This window comes from Plecotus auritus (genome assembly GCF_963455305.1).
Source record: "Plecotus auritus genome assembly, chromosome: 12".
Classification (NCBI taxonomy): Eukaryota; Metazoa; Chordata; class Mammalia; order Chiroptera; family Vespertilionidae; genus Plecotus; species Plecotus auritus.
Window position 1 is genome coordinate 4,217,884 of NC_137778.1, and position 21,084 is coordinate 4,238,967.

The 21,084-nt window shown below is 56.1% G+C and overlaps 1 protein-coding gene across 1 annotated transcript in view; it reads right to left on the reverse strand.

Annotated features, from left to right (window-relative positions):
* Positions 1-3,659: 3,659 nt before the first annotated feature.
* DPT (dermatopontin) overlaps positions 3,660-21,084 on the reverse strand; it is a 101,009-nt gene continuing 83,584 nt past the window's right edge. Inside the window, exons 2-4 of the mRNA XM_080648425.1 lie at positions 18,357-18,482; positions 6,864-6,971; positions 3,660-4,853 (exon numbers count right to left, since the gene is read on the reverse strand). Of these exons, the coding sequence (XP_080504551.1) occupies positions 4,787-4,853; positions 6,864-6,971; positions 18,357-18,482 (301 nt within the window). The 3' untranslated portion in view covers positions 3,660-4,786. The remainder of the gene's footprint in view (positions 4,854-6,863; positions 6,972-18,356; positions 18,483-21,084) is intronic.

Consider the following 21,084-nt stretch of genomic DNA (forward strand, 5'->3'; position numbering starts at 1 on the left):
CACATTTTTTACATTAATTGTTTAGAGTTTTGATGGGTCTTTCCAATATAAATTGAAAACCAATGAAAATTCCCGATTAATTTTTTAAAATTTATTGATTTGAGAGAGAGAGAGAGATATCGATTTGCTGTTCCACTATTCGTGCATCCATTGGTTGATTCCTGTATGTGCCCTGCCCGGAGAGCAAACCCGCAGCCTTGGTGTATCAGGATGACCTCTAACCCCCGCACGGAGCTACCCTGCTTGGGCCCAGATCAACTTGTCAACAAGCCTTGGGTGCCCACTGACTCCCTGCAAGGCACAGGAATCTACCATGAGCCAGAGGCAGGACCCTCCCTCGGGAGAGTGGGACGCAGGCAGAGTCCTGAGGGGGTGCGGGAAGGGCCCGGAGCCAGCTTAGAGATGTAGTTCCCCAGGGAAGCTGGTCCCTGCTTGGCCTGAAGGACAAGTAAGCGGGGGGTGAGTGGAGGAGGAGGCTGGGAGGCTCATTGGCCTCTGGCGGAGCGAACATCTGTCCCACCATCTCTGGGGATGGAGAGGGTGGGAAAGGGTGGGCAGGGCTGCATGTTAAATTATAGCCACCAGGTGGCCGGGGAGAGGAAGGGACTGGGGATAGCACCTCCTTCTCCCCACGAGGCCGCCACATGCTCACCTCTCAGCTGGAGTGAGGGTCCGGGTGGAACTGCTCGCTTGGAGCTGGTGACCGTATAAGCTCGAAATCACTTTTCTGTTTCGATTATAAACACTGTCAAGGGCAATTGTCTTTAAACGATAAGGAAGGAAGCCCTAGCCGGGTTTGCTTAGTGGATAGAGCTTCAGCCTGTGGACTGAAGAGTCCTGGGTTTGATTCCAGTCAAGGCCACCCACGTACCTGGTTGCAAGCTCCTCACTGGCCCGGGCCCTGGTCTGGGCTCGTGCTGGAGGCAACCAATTGATGTTTCCCCGTCTCTTGCCACTCTCTCTAAAAATCAGTGGAAAATATCCTGAGGTGAGGATTTAAAAAAAATAAAATATGAAAGGTAGGGGAGGGTGAAAAGTATAAAAAAGAACAAAATAATTAACAGGAATGCCACAATCCAGAGAACGTCATAATTAGCACTCCAGGCATCGGAGGAGGAGAAAGTCATGATGAGAGAGTTCCAGGCTCAGCAAGCTCAGCAGCATTAATAAATAGTCTTAGAATTAATAGGGTTCCAGCTTTTAGGAGAAAATGGATATCCCAGTCTGTGAAAAGTGGAAAGTCCCGTGCAAATCTGAGCTATGTGTAAATGTTTTATGATTATTCTTCCTTAAGAGGACGTTTGCAGTGGTTGTGTGCGCTTATCTTGCTGTATAAAGGAATGGATTACAAGTTAATGGAGGTCCTGGAACTGTTCTGCAAGGGGTTTTCCTTGCCTCTGGGTCCCCGAATGGTAACCAGGCTCAGGTACCACCCCTGAGCAGAGCGGCAGAATTTAACAGAATGAAAGAGAAGTGGCTAAATTAATCTGGTCCCGGGAGAGCGGTGCCGTTGACACCATGGCCTCGGAGTGCTGGTCACCTTCACGCACACACCTGCTCGGGCACGGCTGCCTGGCCCTCAGGAAGAGGGGCGCAGATCTGGGAGGGTGAGAAGGGGGTCAGAGACAGGCAGCCCCTGCTGCATGGCGACAGGAAAGACTGTGGAAGGAGGAAATGTCTGCACGGAAGGTTCTCTTTCTGAGTTAATACAGTCACTGAGGCTTTTGTGAGAACATATTCTTCTAAGGAAACTAAAAGAAGTTGGCTTTCATGTCTGGGCCAAAGCCATTGGCCATAAAGACGATATGTGTTGAAGAGCCCGGATGGAGAAGGGACTTCCCGGGCCCTGGTGTTGGGGTGAGGGCAGGGGTGGGGGGAGTCCTATTGTCCCTCAGGGCCGAGCATCGCCTGGGCTTCTGCAGGGCCCTCGTCTTCATTGTCTACCTTCTCACGTCTCCCTGTGAGACTGTGAGCCCCGGGAGGGGGGACTCACGTCTCTTCTTCCCATTCCATGTGGCGGCCACCGTGGGAGTTGTTGGGAAGCGGATTCCTGTCCCTCCCAGGCAGGTGAGGAGACAGTGGCCGGGGATCTGGCCGGTGACACAGCCGCCCTCGGTCAGAGCAGGGGTGGGCCCAGGCTCTCGACTCTCCCCGGTGCGTCCTCTGGAAGACACCTCAGCAAAGCCCCGTGTAAGTAATTAGGTGGATGGCAGCGCTCACAGGGTCCTAGGGCAGCTAGGAACCAACGACAACCGAGGCCAAGGTCCCGGAAAATGCGGAGGTGGCTAGTCCCAGGCGGGAGCGCGTTGGCGGAAGGATTGGAGCGATGGAAGCACAGGGAGGGAGTGTGCGGTCCGACGGCCTGGGCCGGCGCCCTGGGCCGACTTAGCTCTCCCCGTCTGAGTGACATACGACAGAAAGCCCGAGTTCCTCGGGTGTGAACCAAGCGCATCCTGTCTGCACTGCCGCTGTCCTGGGTCCACGTGCACAGGAACGTTCTCCGAGTGGAAACCTCCCCATTCGCTCTGCTTGGCACAGGCTCTGACTGGGTCGCTCTACTGTTCCCTCTGGAGCTGGGCTGCGGGCGGGCTCCGGGGCTGCTGGTCCCAGCTCCCCCCACCCCCACGCCCCCCTTCACATCACAGCTGCAGGTCAGCCAGCTGCCTTGCTGTCCCCTTCCATCTGAGCTCGCCCCACACCCAGCGCAGTCCCCGACCCAGGGCTGCAATCACTCAAATATTAATGGCTCCCCTTGTGAGAAATAACACGGCGAGGCTTGTTGTCAAGTAAGACTGTGGTGGTGGGTGGCGGGGCGGGGGAACAATGGGGTGGAGACCACACAGCAGCACCGTCGGCTGAGAAAGGACCTCGAGTTAAGGCCGAGGAGGCCATCCTAGTCCTGCCTTCCCCTTCCCATGCCGGGACCTCCCGGCCAGGCAGCCCCCGGGCCAGACCCACCTTCTTGGCTGTTTGGTGGGTGCCTAGCTCGCGGGCTGGCCTCACCTGCTCTCCTGGCTCCGCCTGGCTGCCTGCTCTCCTGGTCCACAGGGCAGCTCAGATCTGAAAACAAAAGGCAAACTGTGTCTAAAGGAAAGAGGGGCTTCTGTGGTTAAAAACGCATGTGATACAGTCTTTTTTAAAATCCTCACTGGGGGCTTTTTTTTTTTTTTTTTTTTGAGAGAGAGAGATAAAGAGAGAGAGAGAGAGAGAGAGAGAGAGAGAGAGAGAGAGAGAGAGAAAGAGAAAGGGAAAGAGAGAAAGGGAGAGAGAAACATTGATTGGCTGCCTCCTGGACCCACCCTGACCAGGGACTGAACCCGCCACCTGTTGCTGTGTGGGACAGCACTCCAAACGACTAACTTGCTGGCCAGGGCTGCCTGTGGCACACTGAGGGGAGGGGCTGAGGGGGCTGAGGACAAGACAGGCTCGAGGCAGAGGCAGAGGCAGAGGCAGAGAACTGCGGTTCCACCCTGTGTCCCATCGTCGATGGACGCGCTCAGCACGTTTCCAGACAGGCCCCAGCCACTGCTGTCACTGACCTCGTGGTCTCCCCATGCCCGCCCAGTGCGCGGCACAGTCCCCGACGCAGAGCTGTACTCTCTGAAAGGATGGCTGGGTAGCTGGAGAGGGAGGGGGAGCAAACGCTGGCCCTTCCCATTGCAAAGGAACACTCGTATTTTTATTCCTTTTATCATGAAGAGAGTACAAAGGCTGGGGACAGACACATCACGGGAGGGGGAGATGGTGCCGCCTCTGCCAAGGACACCCCTAAACCAACACTGGAGGGGACTGGGCCCTCAGGGCAGCCTCTCCCATCCAGAAAATCGGGGCCAGTCCGGTGAGCTGGTCAGGAGCCTCCCAGGAGTCCTGGCCGTGCCTCCAGGTGCCAGCGACTCAAAGCCGGTCCCATTTCCCAAAGCAACCTGCGCCCTCTCCACGCCCCCCTGCCCCCCACCCCCCCATCCTAACCGGAGTCCAGCCTCGGGCCTTCCTCTTCTTCCCCTTTTTGTCTGACGAAAGACTGATTCCCAGGCTCCTGGCACTTCTGGGTGTGCTGACAGCCTCCTTCCACTCCAGGAAATCTCCAGTCCTGTCTTTCAGCTCCAACCCAACCCTCCTGTTCCCAATTCCCTTCCCAGTCCTCTCACCCTGAGCACAGAGTGATGCCCTGAACTTCCAGGTGAGCGTGTCCCTCAAGGGGAGGTCTGTCTTCCCAGAGGACCTGGCTTCCCACCTGCAGAGACCCCTCCCTGCCACCTTCCTCCGCCTGCCCTGCGCTCAGCTCCCAGGGACTCTCAGCCCGGGGGCTCCAGGGACCAGGCTCCTGCTCAGGCTGTGCACGCACACTGTAGGTGCTCAGGCTGTGAGCACACACACAGCAGGTGCTCGGGTTGTGCGTGCACACAGTAGGTACTCAGGCCATGAGCATGCACACAGTAGGTGGTCAGGCCATGAGCATGCACACAGTAGGTGCTCGGGTTGTGCGTGCACACAGTAGGTGCTCCGGCTGTGAGCATGCATACCATACATGTGGCCTTCAGGAAAGCCATCGTCAGTCCTATAAAACAGTCGCATGTTGAGAGTGAGAAACGTGGCTTCATTGTGGGTGTGGTTATAAGTGTGATAGTTGTCAGAAAGGCTTAGCAAGCTGGCATCGCAGCCGCTGACCAGCTCAGGGGGGAGGAAGAGTGGCAGGAACCTCCTGGGATCCAACTGGAGTTAACACAGGTGGACACCCTCGGGCCTCCGGCCTCTCCCCTTCAGCCCGATCTGGTTCGTGGCAAATCTAAACATTTGCGAATTCACAGTCATAGTCGGTCATGCGGCACATTATGAACTTCCACTGGCGGTCCCTGTGGAGAGAGAGAGGACGGCGGTGAGAAAGGACTCCGTGGGAAGGGCCCCTGTGAGGGGAAGCCGTGAGCCCCACGGAGCAGTTAGGACCGAAGGGACCTCCCTGCTCCCTCAGAGGACAGGTCTGGAAGTCTCCAGAAGACTGGAGAGGGGGCGCGGCCTGTGAGGTCAGGAGTCCTGGGCACTTCCTCACCCAGCCCCGGTGGCTCCTGGAGGACTGACTAGGGGGCTGGCTATGTGGAGGCCTGGTCAGCTCCCACTGCTCCATCCCTAACAGCTTGGAGCACAGCATGTAGTAACACTGCCCGCATTTCACCTTAAAGAATCGTCTCCTAATGGGTGATCCACCTGCTCGTTTGTTCTTTCTTTGACTGAGTTCTGACCCTGTTGCACGCTCCTTCGGGAAACACGACTGCCGGGAGTGACGGCGAAGAACCCACTCTAACCCCAGAAAGGGAAAGGCAGAGGCTGCCCTTCTGGCCAGCAGGAATCGATCCCCTGTTTGCTTAGAGGGCGGGCTTGGGTGTGAGAGCTCAGAGCCTTGCTCAGCCTTGACCAGCGCGGAGTGGAGGAAGTGGGCATTTCAGTTGCCCAATCCATTTCTGTTGTAGCAATGTTAGATGGTACTCCTCCTTCACTGTGATTCTCCCGAATTCTTACCCAGGGATGCAGAACTAATCCTCTTGTGGACGTGGAGACGTCATTAAAAACATTGAGCACCCAGCTCTCCTGTTACCCAGTTGCCTTTTGAGGCTACACAGCCGGTTGAACGTCACCAGCTTCTGGGGTCTTTGAGTTCTGAGATCTTTCCTTCTCTTAGGCGAGCGCATTCGAGAGTGTGTGCATGTGCATGCGTGTGTGTGCCTGTGCCTGTGCGTGCGTGTGCGTGTGCGTGCCTGTGTGTGTGTGTGAGGTGTGACATCATTTAGCTGTTTCTCCTCCCTGCTGAAGCAACTTTTGTTCTAAGTACTATCTTCCCTGTTCATTTTTTAATTTGCTGGTTCTAGAAAATAGGTAACTTAACTAGTTAAAATGTATCTAAAATAAAAATGATCCCGATTGAGAACTGAGGGTTCTCTTATGAGTAACATGAACGTCTTTGTTCAGGAAGCCTCCCTCTTTAGAGCTAATTAACATTTGTGTTTTACACTGTGGACCTTATTAAATAAATGAACTTCAGTTAGGTGGGATGTCATTTCATTTACAAACATAGATATACACCAAGGTAAGGCACACCCAAATCCGTCACCGTCCACAATTTACTGAGTTGACATAAGTTCTGATCTCTTTGCAAAGCGTGCATTGGTAACGTTTCAGGAGCTCATTTGCGGGGCGAACTGATTCTCACCTGCCTACCAGTAGGTCACATCTACCTCTTAATACCTGCATTTACCCACACACCCCTCTCTCCACATTAGTAGGGAGGAGAATTCTTATTTTCTGCTTTTGTGTTGCCTTGATGTGTTTAGGTGGGACTGAAGAACTGACTGAGAGAAAGAGGATGAAAAAGTTAGTGACTTTGGGTTATTAAAACTTCCCTCTTTCATTTCTAAATACGGCTGCTAGGTTGGTGTGCTTCTCTCCAGCCCCTCCCCTCTGTCTCCCCACAGCCCCAAGGGGTCCTGTGGAGAACGGGCGCTAAGAGGGCCCAGCCTGGCAGCGGGTATCCCTTCAACCATGGCTGCCCTCTCCTGCTGACATTTGGCAAGGAGAAGTGCTTTTTGAAATGGAGTGAAGGGAAGAGCTTAGAGCATCATGGGCTACTAAGGAGAGGACGTCCCGCCCCGGAGCAGGCTGGACCCCTTGTGGCCGGGTGAGCGGCTCTGCTCAAAACGCATTTGTGAGAATAGGTCAGTGCCCAGCGCCTCCCATCGTCCAGCCAGTCTCTCCTGGACCCGGACCAAGTGGGAGACCACAACACTGAGAGCCCCAGCGCGGACGTCCTGCAGCCAGGGCCCTGGCACGGGGCTCGTGCTGCCCCTCGAACCCCTGGCCCGGGGGAAGCTCACCTTTCCACGGCGGAGAAGGTGGTGGTCGCTCCGCGCATGTAGTAATCGTAGCTGTAGGACACCATGTCCATGTCCTCGCCGTAGTGGCCGGGGTACTCTGTCGTCATCCTGTGCGGGAGGAGCGGGAGGTGAGAGGGGAAGTAAGACTCGTCTTACTGCGGGGCGATGGGGCAGGCTGTGCGAAGGGAGGCCTTTGCCCTGGAGCCCAGCCGGAGGTGGATGGGTGGCTGAGCAAACCGGCCCAGGCTGTGAGCAAGGAGGAACCACCTCCACTCTCACCCTCCTTCTTCCTGCCATGACAGACGCTGAGAAAGATGTCGATACCGCCCCAGGCCTTACAGAAATATTAATATCAATATTAGTTCATCCCATTCAAGTCAACCAGAACCATGTTTTCAAACCGGATAGTGACTCATTAGGGATCATGAAATCAATGTAACTGGTTATTGCCAAATTTCCTTTACAAAAGGAGAAATAGAATAGGAAACATCAGTGAATTCATTGCACACACGAAGGGTAAGTTCTTGGGTATATGTGTAAAAACTTTGTTTCACATGTATGTATGTTATGATGTATGTGTTGTGTGGTAGTTTAAATGTGTGCATGTGTGTGTTTTATGATGTATGTGTTGTGTGGTAGTTTAAACGTGTGCGTGTGTGTGTTTATGATGTATGTATGGTGTGGTAGTTTAAACGTGTGTGTGTGTGTGTGTTTTATGATGTATGTGTTGTGTGGTAGTTTAAACATATGCATGTGTGTGTTTTATGATGTATGTGTTGTATGGTAGTTTAAATGTGTGCATGTGTGTGTTTTATGATGTATGTGTTGTGTAGTAGTTTAAATGTATGTGTGTGTGTTTTATGATGTATGTGTTGTGTGGTAGTTTAAACGTGTGCATGTGTGTGTTTTATGATGTATGTGTTGTGTGGTAGTTTAAACGTGTGCATGTGTGTGTTTTATGATGTATGTATGGTGTGGTAGTTTAAACGTGTGCGTGTGTGTTTATGATGTATGTGTTGTGTGGTAGTTTAAACGTGTGCGTGTGTGTTTATGATGTATGTGTGGTGTGGCAGTTTATCTGTATCTTTTACTGTGAGTCACAGTGAAAAGGTGCTTGAAAGAATGAAGGGAAGGGAAGCTCCGGGTGGCGGTTGCCGTGGCCACGGCTGCTCTGGTGCACGGAGTAGCCGCTGAGCCGATGCACGGCTTTGGGAGGTCACTTCACCTCTGCTTCCTGGTCTGTGGGAGCGTGACAGCTCCCTGACAGGTCCGTCGGTGGGAGGAAGACAAGTGTGTGTGGGAGGTGGTGCGTGGGAGGGGCTGATGCCAGCAGTTCTGTGTCTTCTCCTTCCTCCTCCAAGATTAAGTCAACCCCGGCCTCTCGGTGACCTGGGTTCGCTGGGTCCACCCTGGGATGACTCTCGGATCTAGCTCCCGTAAGGGCTTCGCCACTGGGGATCCGCAGGACCCTAATATTCTTCCAGTAGGAAATGGCCCCCAAAGTCTCGTCTGCACCCCCACGGTCAGTGCTCATCGGGTCTGGGTTCACCAGGTCTTGTATGTTGACGATAGAAAGTTCTTCTGCTACGTAGACTTCATATTGCAAGGACTGTCACCACATCTTGGAAAGATGGATTGACAAGCTGAAGGTCTGGTAGGAGGCTCTCAGGGCTTAGAGGCAGCGAGACCCATGGTTAGTCAGGGTGAGCCGGAGTGAGCCCACAGCCCGCTCCCGGGCCCATGTCCTTCCTTTCCCGCACTGAGCCGCCGTCCTTGGGCACGGATTCTCCTCTCAGGGAATCACTGTGCTCTGTCAGGATGCCAGGCCCAGCTCAGTGTGGGTTACATGTGCTTCCGCTTATGTGTGCTTGCGGGGAGCAAGGCTCTGCCAAGTCAGAAATCTGCTCTGTGCCTCCACAGAGCCCCAGGGCAAGGACTTCCCCTTCCTAATGAAACGTTCAACGACCTGTCAGTGGACCTAACAGGGCCTCGCTTGGGCCCCATTGGTTTGTGACCCCCGAAGGTTTGGACAAATGCTAACCTTGGCCCAACGAAACGGGATTTTGTTGCGAATGTGAATAATGCACATTCGGGTGGAGAGAGGTGGGGTAGGAGGCGTTTTCCTCACTTCCTGGGACATGATGACATCTTTTCCAGAGCTCTGAAGCACTCCTTGGACACAATGTGTAAAGGCTAATTGCTAGGTATTTATTTCTTCATGTGCTGAGGCAGACTCTATTGTGGCTCAATCCAATTGCCAAAACTACCTATTTAGCTAATAGTCAGGATAGGATTTTTCTTTTTTTAATTTTTTACTGATCTGCCTTCAGATTAGTCAGAGAGTTAAATACATTTGGAATAAAGTGGGAGAGAGAGGCTTGCATTTAAAAAAATGATGACTTTTTAAGCTTCCAAGGAGAAAGTTACCCAATTCTCTCTCTCTCTCTCTCCCCCCTCCCTCCCTTCCTTTCTTCCTTCTTCCCCTCCCTCCCTCCCTCCCTCCCTCCCTCCCTCCCTCCCTTCCTTCCTTCCTTCCTTCCTTCCTTTTCATTAATCCTTACCTGAGGATATTTTCCCATTGATTTTTTAGACAGAGTGGAGGGGATGGGAGAGACAGAGGAAGAGGAACATCGATGTGAAAGTGACACATTGATTGTGTCTCCCATATGCCACCCAACTAGGGCTGGGGATCGAGCCTGCAGCTGAGGTACATGCCCTTGAGAGGAATCGAACCTGGGACCCTTCAGTCCACAGGCCGGCTCAAACTGGCTAGGGCTAACCAATGCTCTCTTTAACAAGCATCTCTATTGCTTTGTTTTTGGTAGTGACCATACACAGGGCCCTTTGTAACTGGACAGTTTGTCTGGGAGGCCTCCCGGGGTGGGGGTTGGGGGGGGTGGGAGGGCTGCTATCTGGTGAGGCTCTAGAACAACCTGGAGAAGCTGTGCTGTGTGCTCATTGGTCCATCTCCATCTCGGTCCCAGCCAGGTTTTCATTTTACTTGATTTTTCGTTTGTTGTTTTGTTTTATTTTTGTTATAAAACTGTGAGATTTCCCTAGCCGGTTTAGCTCAGTGGATAGAGCGTCAGCCTGCAGACTGAAGGGTCCCGGGTTTGATTCTGGTCCAGGGCATGTACCTCGGTTGCAGGCTGATCCCTGGCCCTGGTTGAGGTGTGTGTGGGAGGCAACCAATTGATGTCTCTCTCTCTCACATCAATGTTTCTCTCTCTCTCGCCCTCCCTTCTCTCTCTAAAAATCAATGGGAAAAAAATATATCCATGGGTGAGGATTCACAAAAAATACACACAGGAAAACCCTGTGAGATCAGGTTTAGTCTATTTACAGAGACTTAAGGGGCAGGGGAAGGAGTGTGGACAGTGATGGAAATTACCCCTAGGTGATCACGTGTTCCTACAATTTCTCACCTCCCAACGCTGTTTGCCGTCTGCAGGCAAGACGGGAACAGCTCCTCAGAGAGAAGGAGAGTTGGTTGATTCTTGCATGTGCCCTGACGGGGTTGAACCCACAACCTTGGCGTATGGGAACGACATTCTAACCCACTGCGCTGCCCGCCAGGGCCTCTCAGCCCCGACCCTTACAGCCCTGGGATGAGCCACAGCCACAGCCGGAGTCGTGCCTGATGTGGACCAGTGCGGCCCGCACGCTGAGCTGTGGGACAGGACGTATCGCAGAGCCAAGAGTGTGGCCACGCTCGTGTCAAAGGGCGCGTGGAGATGCGATTCACTGAGATAAGTACGCCGGGCTTATGTGCCACAGGTTTGGCTGAGGACTGATGAGAGTTTTAACAAAGGGGAGGGTTGGAGCCTGTTTCTCAACAGAAAGCGACTCAGTGTAAGGTTTCATCAAACTCCACCTCGGCTCTTGGTGGCTGAGCGGCCGAACCTTGAGGGAGGCTCCGCAGCAGCGCGTCTGTGTGCCCCACGCCTGCCCGCGGCACTCAGGACGACGGGCGCATTTGGACCCCCGGCCACGCGGCCCACGGTCACCGTGGGCTCACCCAGGCCCCGCGCCAGCCATGGCCACACCCTCCGCTGACCCCGTGGCGGGAAACTGGAGCACATACATCACCGACCCCACGGACCCCGCTGCTCACACGTTAACAAGCCAGAACGGGGTGCCCGGGGAGCCGCCCTGCAGCTCCTACAGAACTAGAGTGAGCCGAGAGCTCCCAGCCTGCGTCAGGCTCGGCCTGCTCAGCAGCGGAGCGGGGCTGCCTCGGGGGCACCCCGTTCCCCCCACTTCCCAGTCGGCACCGTATATCAGACGTCCCATTCTGAAGTCGATGACTTGCCGGCACCATCTCGTTCGCTTTGGGCTAAAAACCCAGCATCCTGTGTGGCACCTGGCTTCGTGCTGCTGACCAATAAGAGAGCTCCGGGCGGGGCATCTGGGTGCACGGGCTGGCCATGGGGGGGGCGGGGCGGGCAGCTCTGTGGAATCGAGGTGTTGAGGGTGGCCTGCATTCTCCACCCAGCCACAGAGAGGATGTCCCTTTCTGAGAGGCAGATCGCCGAGAAGCTTCTGCACAAACCACGCCGTTTGTGATCCTTACGCACCTGCTCTCCCAGGTAAGCTACAGGGCATGTGCATGCTTCCGGTTAGACTGCAGGCACTGCATCGCAGCTGTTGGAGTTATCCTTGCAACGATGAGACACTAACCCCCAGATGCAGTGACACACAGAGGAGAGCCCCCTCAAAGGGACAGCCAGCTTGGCTTCCCCCCAGAGAGCTGGGGGAAGCTGCCAAATGGGACTGAATGGCCAGCATTTGCCGCCACCGAAGTGCCCTTCCCTGGGGAGAGGCCCTGCTCCCGGGGCGTGAGAAAGCACGTCTGTGTTCACGTCTTCCTGGTGCGGCCTTCTGGAGATTTAAATTTCAGGAAGCTCAGCTCTGTATCCCAACGCAGGGAGCACAGCTCCAGAGACATCGTGGCTCACGTTGGCAGAGGAAAGTCCCTGAGTCTTTTCCAAATTGCAGTCTTGGCACGGAGCGCCTTGCTCACCGCCCACGCCCACGCCGTCAGCAAGCACAGTTGTTTGGACTCAGCGTGGCTTTCATCAGTCACATCCATCTTGGTCTCCCTGGTTTTGACCTTGGCGGGGACAACGCCCCTCCATCTCCCCTCCAGCTAATATAACTGCTCTCCTCCCTGTTTTCACACGAGATGCTGGCTGTGTTGTCACCCACCACTTCCTCTAGGTTGGTCTTATTTCCCCATCGAGATTGGGAGGGCTCAGTGCTGTGCAAAGAGCGTAGGGTTTGGAGGCAGCTGGGCCTGTTTGAACTGAGTTGGGAACCTCGAACAAGTCATAGCTTCTGCACGCACCTCCCTCTGTATCCTGCATCATTCTATACGATGCTCGTAACAGTGTCAGCATTTCTGCGTGTGAGAAGTGAATGAGCTAACATGAGCATGGGGTAGATGCTCAATAAATAGAAGTTATTATCATCTTTATTGGGAACTGACTCAAAGTCTATGAATTGTAGTTATTTTGTATCCATTCACTGGCTGACACGGTGAATTAAGGAATGGTAGAATGCGTGATCGCCTCTAGAATCCAGTCAAGGGGATACGAGAGGACCAAGGTTGGTGTGAAGCAACGGATTTGGTCTGTAACTGCGGTTTGCTTTGTTCTCAGAGGCTGGGAGGGCCTGGCCTCGCGTTAGACAATACCTACTAGACAACCGGCCACATTTCTGAAATGTCTGCTCTGCAGAGCTGAGTGTAGGGAGGGAGGCATCACTGATACGCAGCCAATTGCTTCGTAAATAACAAATATGGCACAATTAACGGGACAGCCACTCAGATCAATGAAAGGGTCGACTGGTTCCGCTCAAGCTCAGGGGTGCTGTTGCCATTCCCCACCCCCCCCCAAAAAAAATGAGTATCTACACTCAATGCAAACTGCTGGCAAATGTAGCATCCAATCCTGTTTTCTCAAAGCGTGGGCCTCTCATCTCCAAACTAACAGCCTCCAGCTCGTTCAGAGGACCCAGCGTGGCAGCAGGCTTCCCAGCAGCCTCTGGGAGAGTGCCGCAGCAGGCACCTGAGCGGGGAGAAACAGCAGCCACCAGGTGCCGGCAGGTGGCTCTCCTCCCTGCCAGGGTTCCCCGGGGAAAGGCTGTGCAAACACCGCCCGTCTGTGTTAAAGCCTGAGTGATGGACGGGCAGTTAGACATCAGCTTTGATCCGGGGCTTTGGGGTGGAGAGAGAAGAAGGATGTTCTGGTTTTGCTGTTGTGCCGGGGAGCTGAGCGATCCGGGAACCACGCAAATCCACTCTCTGGCTCGTGATTCAGCGCAAGGGAGAGAGGAGCTGGGCGTGGAGAAAGCGGCATTCGAGAGTCTGAGAATCTCAGGTGGAGGGAGAAACGGAAGTCCGCTGTGTTGATTCTGAGGACGGGCATTACTTTTTGGGTCACAACATGTTATCTAATGAACCATATGAAAGGCCTTGGATCTGAAAAAGCCTTTAGGATAGAAAATGGATGCTCAGCCCCAGCCAGTTTGGCTCAGTGGCTAGAGCATCGGCCTGTGGACTGAAGGGTCCCAGGTTCGATTCCGGTCAAGAGTGCATGCCAGGGTTGCGGCTCAATCCTCAGTGTAGGGAGTGCAGGAGGCAGCTGATTCTCCCTCATCATTGCTGTTTCTCTCTCTCTCCCTCTCCCTTCCTCTTTGAAATCAATAAAAATATATTAAAAAAGAAAAAAAAAAAACAACGCTCAGTGTGAAACAGTGAGTTCCTGGCCCCCGAGGGCTCTGCCTGGACAACCTTGGCGTGCTGGTGGGGGTGGGGGTGAGGGTGGGGGTGGGGGTGAGGGTGTCCGGCGCGCGCACATGGTGGCTGGTGCTGCATGGAGATTGGAAGTGGTTACACGTGATCTCCGAAGGTTGCGGCTTCCTCAGCTGCAACATGTGTTTGTGGTTTGCAGATGACTGGCTGGGCTAAGAATTCGAATTCTCATGCATAAACACTACGTGTAAAATTGACACGTGTCCAACCCGGTGGGGCTGCTGGTGATGGCGTGTCCGCATCTATCAGGAATTCGCCTTCTTGCCAGAGTGCAGCAAGGCTGCCACATCTGGAGAAACGGCACCCACCGAAGTGAGAACAGCACCCGGTCCCACCAAGCCAATGAACGCGCTCCTGTGGGAGCTGGCGGCTGGCTCATCTGCAGAGGGGAGCTGTTGCTGACCCCCGAATGCCCCCAGTGCAGACACAGGCTCACCCAGCCGGCTCCCAGCACTGTGGGCTCCGCGCTGTGAGGAGCTTTTCAGGGGGAAGAGAAAAGCGTCCCAGCTCCCTGGGAGGTCATCACAGCCAGTGAACAGGGCGAAGGGGGACTTTCACACGGAGGCTCATGGCAGCTACCACCCTGGGAATGTGGGAAAACAGTTTGCACTCAGGAGGGTCGTCAGGGAGGTCAAAGAAAATAGAGCTTGTGAAAGAAATCCTTTTCAGTACAAAGCAACCGCATCAGTGTCAGGGTCACCATGGTTACTGTTCCTAGGAAACTGCCACCGCGCTTACTCACTGCCAACATTTATGAGGGGGCTACCGTGTGCCAGGCAGCACGCCGAGGTGCTGAAGAAACAAGGCCTAACTGACGCCCTGGGGGCCTCGTTCGTTAGGAAGACGCGTAACGCCAGGACTCAGGCCGTCTGAAGAGGCCGATGAGATGTCTAGACACCCAGGGGGGCGGTGGGTCAGGCGCTGTGCACGGGGTGCTGCTGCAACCCGTTCCGCTGCTCCTCCAAGCTGCCCTTCGACAAAGCACCATTCTCTTCGGTAACCATGGTAGCGTCCATCTAACACCGCACACCCAGGAAAAGAGGCAGCGGGTGGAGCCGTCCTGGGGGGCACGCGCTGCAAAGGGGCTTTCATGCCTTTCTAAGTAGTTCTGCCCGCCCTCCCCGCGCCCCCTCCCCCCCACCCCGCCCCGGCACCAGCCCATCCTTTGATTCTTGACCATTTTGGGCCTGCCTGGGCGGTGGGGCAGGGTGACCAAGGTTGGGTGGGGGTGAGGATGGGGGTGGGCAGACCATGGCAGACCAAAGGCCAGTATTGTCACCTGAGCCCCGAGGGTCTCAGGAACTTCAGAAAAGTTGCCTGTGAGCGCAGGGCTGTTTCCGCACACAGAGCTCCATGTTCATTCCGTCCTTAGTCCTTAGCATCTTGCTTGGTGGGCTGCCCGTGGGGGAACCTGACAAGTGGTTTCTAAAGGATGGTTGGGGACCAGCCCAGGGATGCTGAAGCCTGGGGCATCATGAGAAAGTCGTGGAATGTGGAGCCAAAGACCTGGGAGTCTTTTAGGCTCAGATCCAAACCAACAGGAGAAGCTCGAGGCAGCGGTGCCGGGGGTGGGGGTGGGGGTGGGGACACGGAGCAGAAGCCACAGAATACAGCGCTCTGGGGGCGTGACAGCTCCCCTTCTCCCTCCCTCGCCTCCATTCACCCCCACACCAGTGCTTGACAACTGTCCTAACACCATGAGCCTCAGTGCCCTGCCCGCCCCATCACCGAAGCCTTGGCCTGAATCCACGCCGTGAATCCACCTGGCCAGGAGCCGGCGGCCAGCCAGTGACAGTGCGACGCCCAGGGGGCCGCTCTCCCCTGGGTCTGGGCAGAGGCCTCAGGCCTCGCAGGCATGACCCTGCAGCTGCCCCAGCCCCCTCCTCTACCTGCGAGCGGTGTCAGGACACCCCACCACACTGTCCAGTGGACGGTTCCTCATTCCTCTGTATAACCAGCTCGTCACCGGCTCTGCTTCCTGCAAGGTCATCTGACTCCTCAAAGGCCTGTTAGTAGGTGAGGAGCAGGGTCTCGCAGCAGCTGGGAGGGAGGGGCCTCGGCCGTCAGACAGGCCAGCGCTGTGCCCCTTAGCCAGGGGCCTCAGCCATCAGACAGGCCAGCGCTGTGCCCCTTAGCCAGGGGCCTCGGCCGTCAGACAGGTCAGTGCTGTGCCCCCTTAGCCAGGGGCCTCGGCCGTCAGACAGGTCAGTGCTGCGCCCCCTTAGCCAGGGGCCTCAGCCGTCAGACAGGCCAGTGCTGTGCCCCCTTAGCCAGGGGCCTCGGCCGTCAGACAGGTCAGTGCTGTGCCCCTTAGCCAGGGGCCTCGGCCGTCAGACAGGCCAGTGCTGTGCCCCCTTAGCCAGGGGCCTCGGCCGTCAGACAGGCCAGCGCTGTGCCCCCTTAGCCAGGGGCAGCACCAGGCAGATGGGCTCTCATTTCATCCCCACAACAAAACTGGGAGCAGGCTGAAGTCACTCATCCATTCACTCACAGATGCTGCGTGCCTACTATGTGCCTGCACCACTTGGGGACTCTGCTTGTGCGACTAGGGCTAAGAGGGGAGGGGGAGGCAGACTTGGTAAGTAAATGATGCATTTCGGGGCCTCTTCACCTTATTCTGCACCCCCTCCCCTCCGCCTCCCCCAAAGCACCGGCTCCAACATCCATCCAATGCTTACCAAGCAGACACTGCGTTCTGGGCGCTGATTAGGCACTGCGGACGTGATCAAGTCCTGTGCCCTCCCAACACACCCAGTGCAGGTGGGCAGGGCCTGCACACGCCCATCTGAGGGAGTGGACTCAGCGTGGAGGCCCAGGCACCCACCAGGGGCAGCGGGCAGGCCCCACCCCAGCCCTCCCGCCGCCCCGGGGTGTCCCCGCCTTGCTCCAGGCTGACTTCTCTTTCACCCCTGTCCTCCCAGAACGGGGGCGGCCCAGGGTGCCCAACCCCGTGGATCCGTTTGGAGCCACGAAGGGGGCGTCTTCCTAAGGTGGAAATGGATGCACTGACTGGGTGCTCCTCTGTCTTACTCTTCCAGACAACTTGTTTACATGCGAACTGTGTTTGGTGCCTGGTAACAAAGGGAGGCTGGCCTCACTGTGGGAGGCCGGCTGCTAGCCTAGCCCTGGGACAGGGCAGGGAAGAGAAGGTTCCGGAAGGCCTAGCCACTGAGGTCACAGGCTCCTCCTCCTCCTCCTCCTTAGGACCTTCATCCTGACTTACAGACAGACTGGGCGTCTGGCTTGCCCTGGCAAAGGTGCCTTTGGGGTTGCGACATTTTAGGGCGCAATACAACCTCCAGGGTCTCTAGTCCCGGGGTGTCAGCGTGGGCCCGAGCGTGCCCTGAAACTCTGTGAGTGAGTGTGAGCGTGCTGCGGTGCATTCCCTTTCTCCTGAAGGCAGGGTCTGTGGCGCTCTTCAGATTCTTTCCGCCAGAGAGGGGGCCGCCACTTTAAGTGATGGACTTGAGGCCCCTTAGAAAGGAAAGTGACTTCCTGGAGACGAGCTAGGTACGAGGGGAGAGGAGGAGGAAGGGGAAGGAGGGGAGGGAGAGGGGGGGTCCAGGCTCGGTGGCGCCCCTGCCACTGTACCCACCTCGGGAAATCCCTGTCTCGGATGCAGGACATCTGTCTTTGATTGGCAGTTCCAGCTACACCCCAGCCTCGCCTGCTCTGTGGGCCCATGGAAGCACCTGGGAGAGCTGGAGGCGGCCCCTCCATCATCCAGCCACTCCATCACCCAGCACTGACTCAGCGGCCATGGGCTCTGAACTTACCAGAAACATGCTCAGCTTTGGGGACTGCCTGTGTCCAGGACAGTGTGCCCCTGGGACCCTGGAGCGAGGCAGTCTGGTCTCAGAGAACACGCACAGCTCACGAGGCCGCCCTTGGAGGCATCACCGCAGAGAGATAGAGCATGGTGAGAGCCACCTGCCACGCTGACCCGCGACTCCCCTGGTCCCAGGCCGACAGCACACTGGAGACCTTGGGGCAAGTGTGCTGTCAACACCCAGGGTCGCTTATCAGGGAAATTACATGCATACTCCTTCTCCCTGGCAGCGTGGCGCTGGCATGGGACATTGGCCTCAGCCCAGGGAGCGAGGAAGGAACAAAGCCTCAGACTGGAATTGCAGATTGATCTAGAAAACAAAGCCTCTTTTCTGGTGTCTGTAATTATGTATGATGCTTGCAGATCGGACCTGTGATCGGCGGGGAAAGCTCGACTCTCGGTCCGGTCCACAGCCTCTGAGTGATGGGAAGTCGGTGTGATGGAAGGAGAGGCACTGGGGCAGAGGTCATGCCCCTCCCACCCCCCTCCAGAGGCCCCAGGCAGCAGCCAGGTGACTTCCTTGCTCTATTGTTCTGTTCGTTTCTTTTTCTACCAAAAGAGGGTTGTAGGAGCATGGGGTGGATGACCTGTGAGGCCCCTCCCAGTGTGAATGTTCTTCCAGCCTTTTCATTGGTTGGTTGGCTGATTGGTTCACTCATTCACTCACCCATCCATCCATCCATCCATCCATCCATCCATCCATCCATCCATCCATCCTATATGCTAGCTGCTGCATTTGCAGTCTGTTGTGAGGGCTTATCTGAAGGCAGAGACCTGGAGCAGAGCACCGCCCCACCCCACGCTCCCCCAGCCCAGGAGTCAGGAGGGGCTGTGTTGGGACCCAGCTCACCAGCAGGAATAGGGGCACCTCTTGCTATAGCGACAGCAGTAGAACTGCCACTCCCGATCCAGCACCGACTCGAAGTAACGGCTCTGGAAGCCGGCCACCAGCCCATTGTTGGAGCAAGTCTGGTACCTGGAGAGAAGGAAAAACCCAGTGAACCAGCGACAGTGACACGCCAGCGGCCCCTTCCAGGCCCGGCTCCCACCGAGGCCGAGCCAGCCGCTCTCTCACTGACCTGGATCCCTAACAATTTATTCCATTTTTATGCAAATAATAAAGACTTTGCTGTATTCATAGAAATGACATATGCTCACCATTAAGATTCAAATGATTCAGATTCTTTCAGCTGAAGGAAATTGGGGGAACTCTGCTCCTGAGAGCCCTCAATGAATACACTGTTAGGTGGAAGAATGCCTAGATGGGTGGATGTAGAGGCATCTATAATCTATAAATGCAAGATTGTCTTATTATTCGTGCCATTTAAAGTAAAAGATCATAAACTTCATTTTGCTTGAATGTAAAATAAAAAGAAGACAGAGAAAGGCAGTGAATGGTGACCTTCACATGACCTTTTCTTCTGCTCAAGAGCAGAGCCTGGAGCACAGGGTGCCCCTTCCCTGGCCCCGAGCAGCAGGCTAAGCCGGCAGGGCAGACAGCACTGGGCAGGGGCGGCCCATGGGGAGCTGGGAACACACTCCAGGGCTCTCACTTACCCAGGAGTCTCCTCGCTACCGACTGAAGCCTGAGTCCTCACAGAAGGTCACCCTGCTCCCTGTCCACAGCCTCCCTGCGGCCCATGCATTCTCACCTCGCTGCCCGGGCGGGGCGCTGCAGGTCTAGGACTCGGCCCCAGGGTTCTTCACAGCCCCTTCCTGACTCAGCGCAGGCTCACTTCTTCCTTCCTTCCGTCTCCCAAGCTGCCTCTCCTCTCCTGCCCAAGTCCCACTGCCACCTGGATGCTGGCCGCTCTTTCCATGGGAAGAGGGTGCTGCTCTCAGAGCCTCGGGGACCGCCCCCCCCCCCCCCCCCCCCCCCCCGCGCCTGAGGTCTCAGCCCTTCCAGGTGAACAGGACTTCAGCGCCTCTGAGCCCAGCGCTTCCTGCCCACCTGGCCACCGGTGTGTCGTGGCCTGGCTGACCACTGCTGGAATGCAACCCTGTTTCCCAAGTAAAGTTCAGTTTCCAGAAAATACTGCACTTAAAGAAGTAAGAGGTGCCTGTGCTGATGGGTGGGAGGCGCCTTGCGGACACACAAATGTGTGTAAAACCACCGACAAAACTAGACATTGAATATATTTCCTGTCTCTGGCCAGAAAGCATCTGTCCTTTTCCTTTACTTATTGTTCATCTATTCATTCATACACCTATACCTTCAAATATGCACTTAATCCTTCTGCCTTCACTCTTCAGCACACTCATCCCGCTGCTCTCTAGCGATCGCTGTGCTTTCGTGCTGAGAGAAGAAGTGAAGGATGGGCCTGGTCCTCAGTCACCCGTGCACATGAGCCTGAGACATCAGGGGAGCTCAGCTCTAGATCAATATCGCAAATCAGGGTGTGCATCGAGGCCCCTGCCCTCCGATGGTCTAGTCTCATTTGTGCTACCATCGCTCACATCCCCTCAGGAGTATATCCACCTGCTCAGAAAGGGCTGTGAGGGTCTGGACAGTGGGGCAGTGGTCTGTTCTGCCCCCGTTCCAGCAGCGAGTGAGCGGGAGGCCAGTACACAGCTCTCAGAATGTCTGACCAGAGAAGGTGCACAAACTGGTGCTCTCCGCGACCTCCTTCCCCGTCCTTGCAGTCCCCCCATCCCTGCAGTCCCCCCATCCCTGCAGTCCCCATCCCTGCAGTCCCCCCATCCCCTCAGTCCCCATCCCTGCAGTCCCCATCCCAGCAGTCCCCATCCCCGCAGTCCCCATCCCGGCAGTCCCCATCTCCTCAGTCCCCATCCCCGCAGTCCCCATCCCCTCAGTCCCCATCCCTGCAGTCCCCATCTCCTCAGTCCCCATCCCTGCAGTCCCCATCCCCTCAGTCCCCATCCCCTCAGTCCCCATCCCCTCAGTCCCCATCCCCTCAGTCCCCATCCCCGCAGTCCCCCCATCCCCGCAGTCCCCCCATCCCCGCAGTCCCCATCCCTGCAGTCCCCATCCCCGCAGACCCCATCCCCTTAGTCGCCATCCTATCTGTCCCCATCCCCTCAGTCCCCATCCCTGCAGTCCCCATCCCTGCAGTCCCCATCCCTTCAGTCCCCATCCCTGCAGTCCCCATCCACGCAGACCCAATCCCCTCAGTCCCCATCCCCTCAGTCCCCATCCCTGCAGTCCCCATCCCTGCAGTCCCCATCCCCGCAGACCCCATACCCTCAGTCCCCATCCCTGCAGTCCCCATCCCCTAAGTCCCCATCCCTGCAGTCCCCATCCCCTCAGTCTCCATCCCTGCAGTCCCCTTCCCTGCAGTCTCCATCCTTGCAGTCCCCATCCCCTCAGTCCCCATCCCCACAGTCCCCATCCCCTCAGTCCCCATCCCCTCAGTCCCTATCCCTGCAGTCCCCATCCCCTCAGTCCCCATCCCCGCAGTCCCCATCCACGCAGACCCATCCCTGCAGTCCCCATCCCCTCAGTCCCCATCCCTGCAGTCCCCATCCCCTCAGTCCCCATCCCTGCAGTCCCCATCCCTGCAGTCCCCATCCCCGCAGACCCCATCCCCTCAGTCCCCATTCCTGCAGTCCCCATCCCC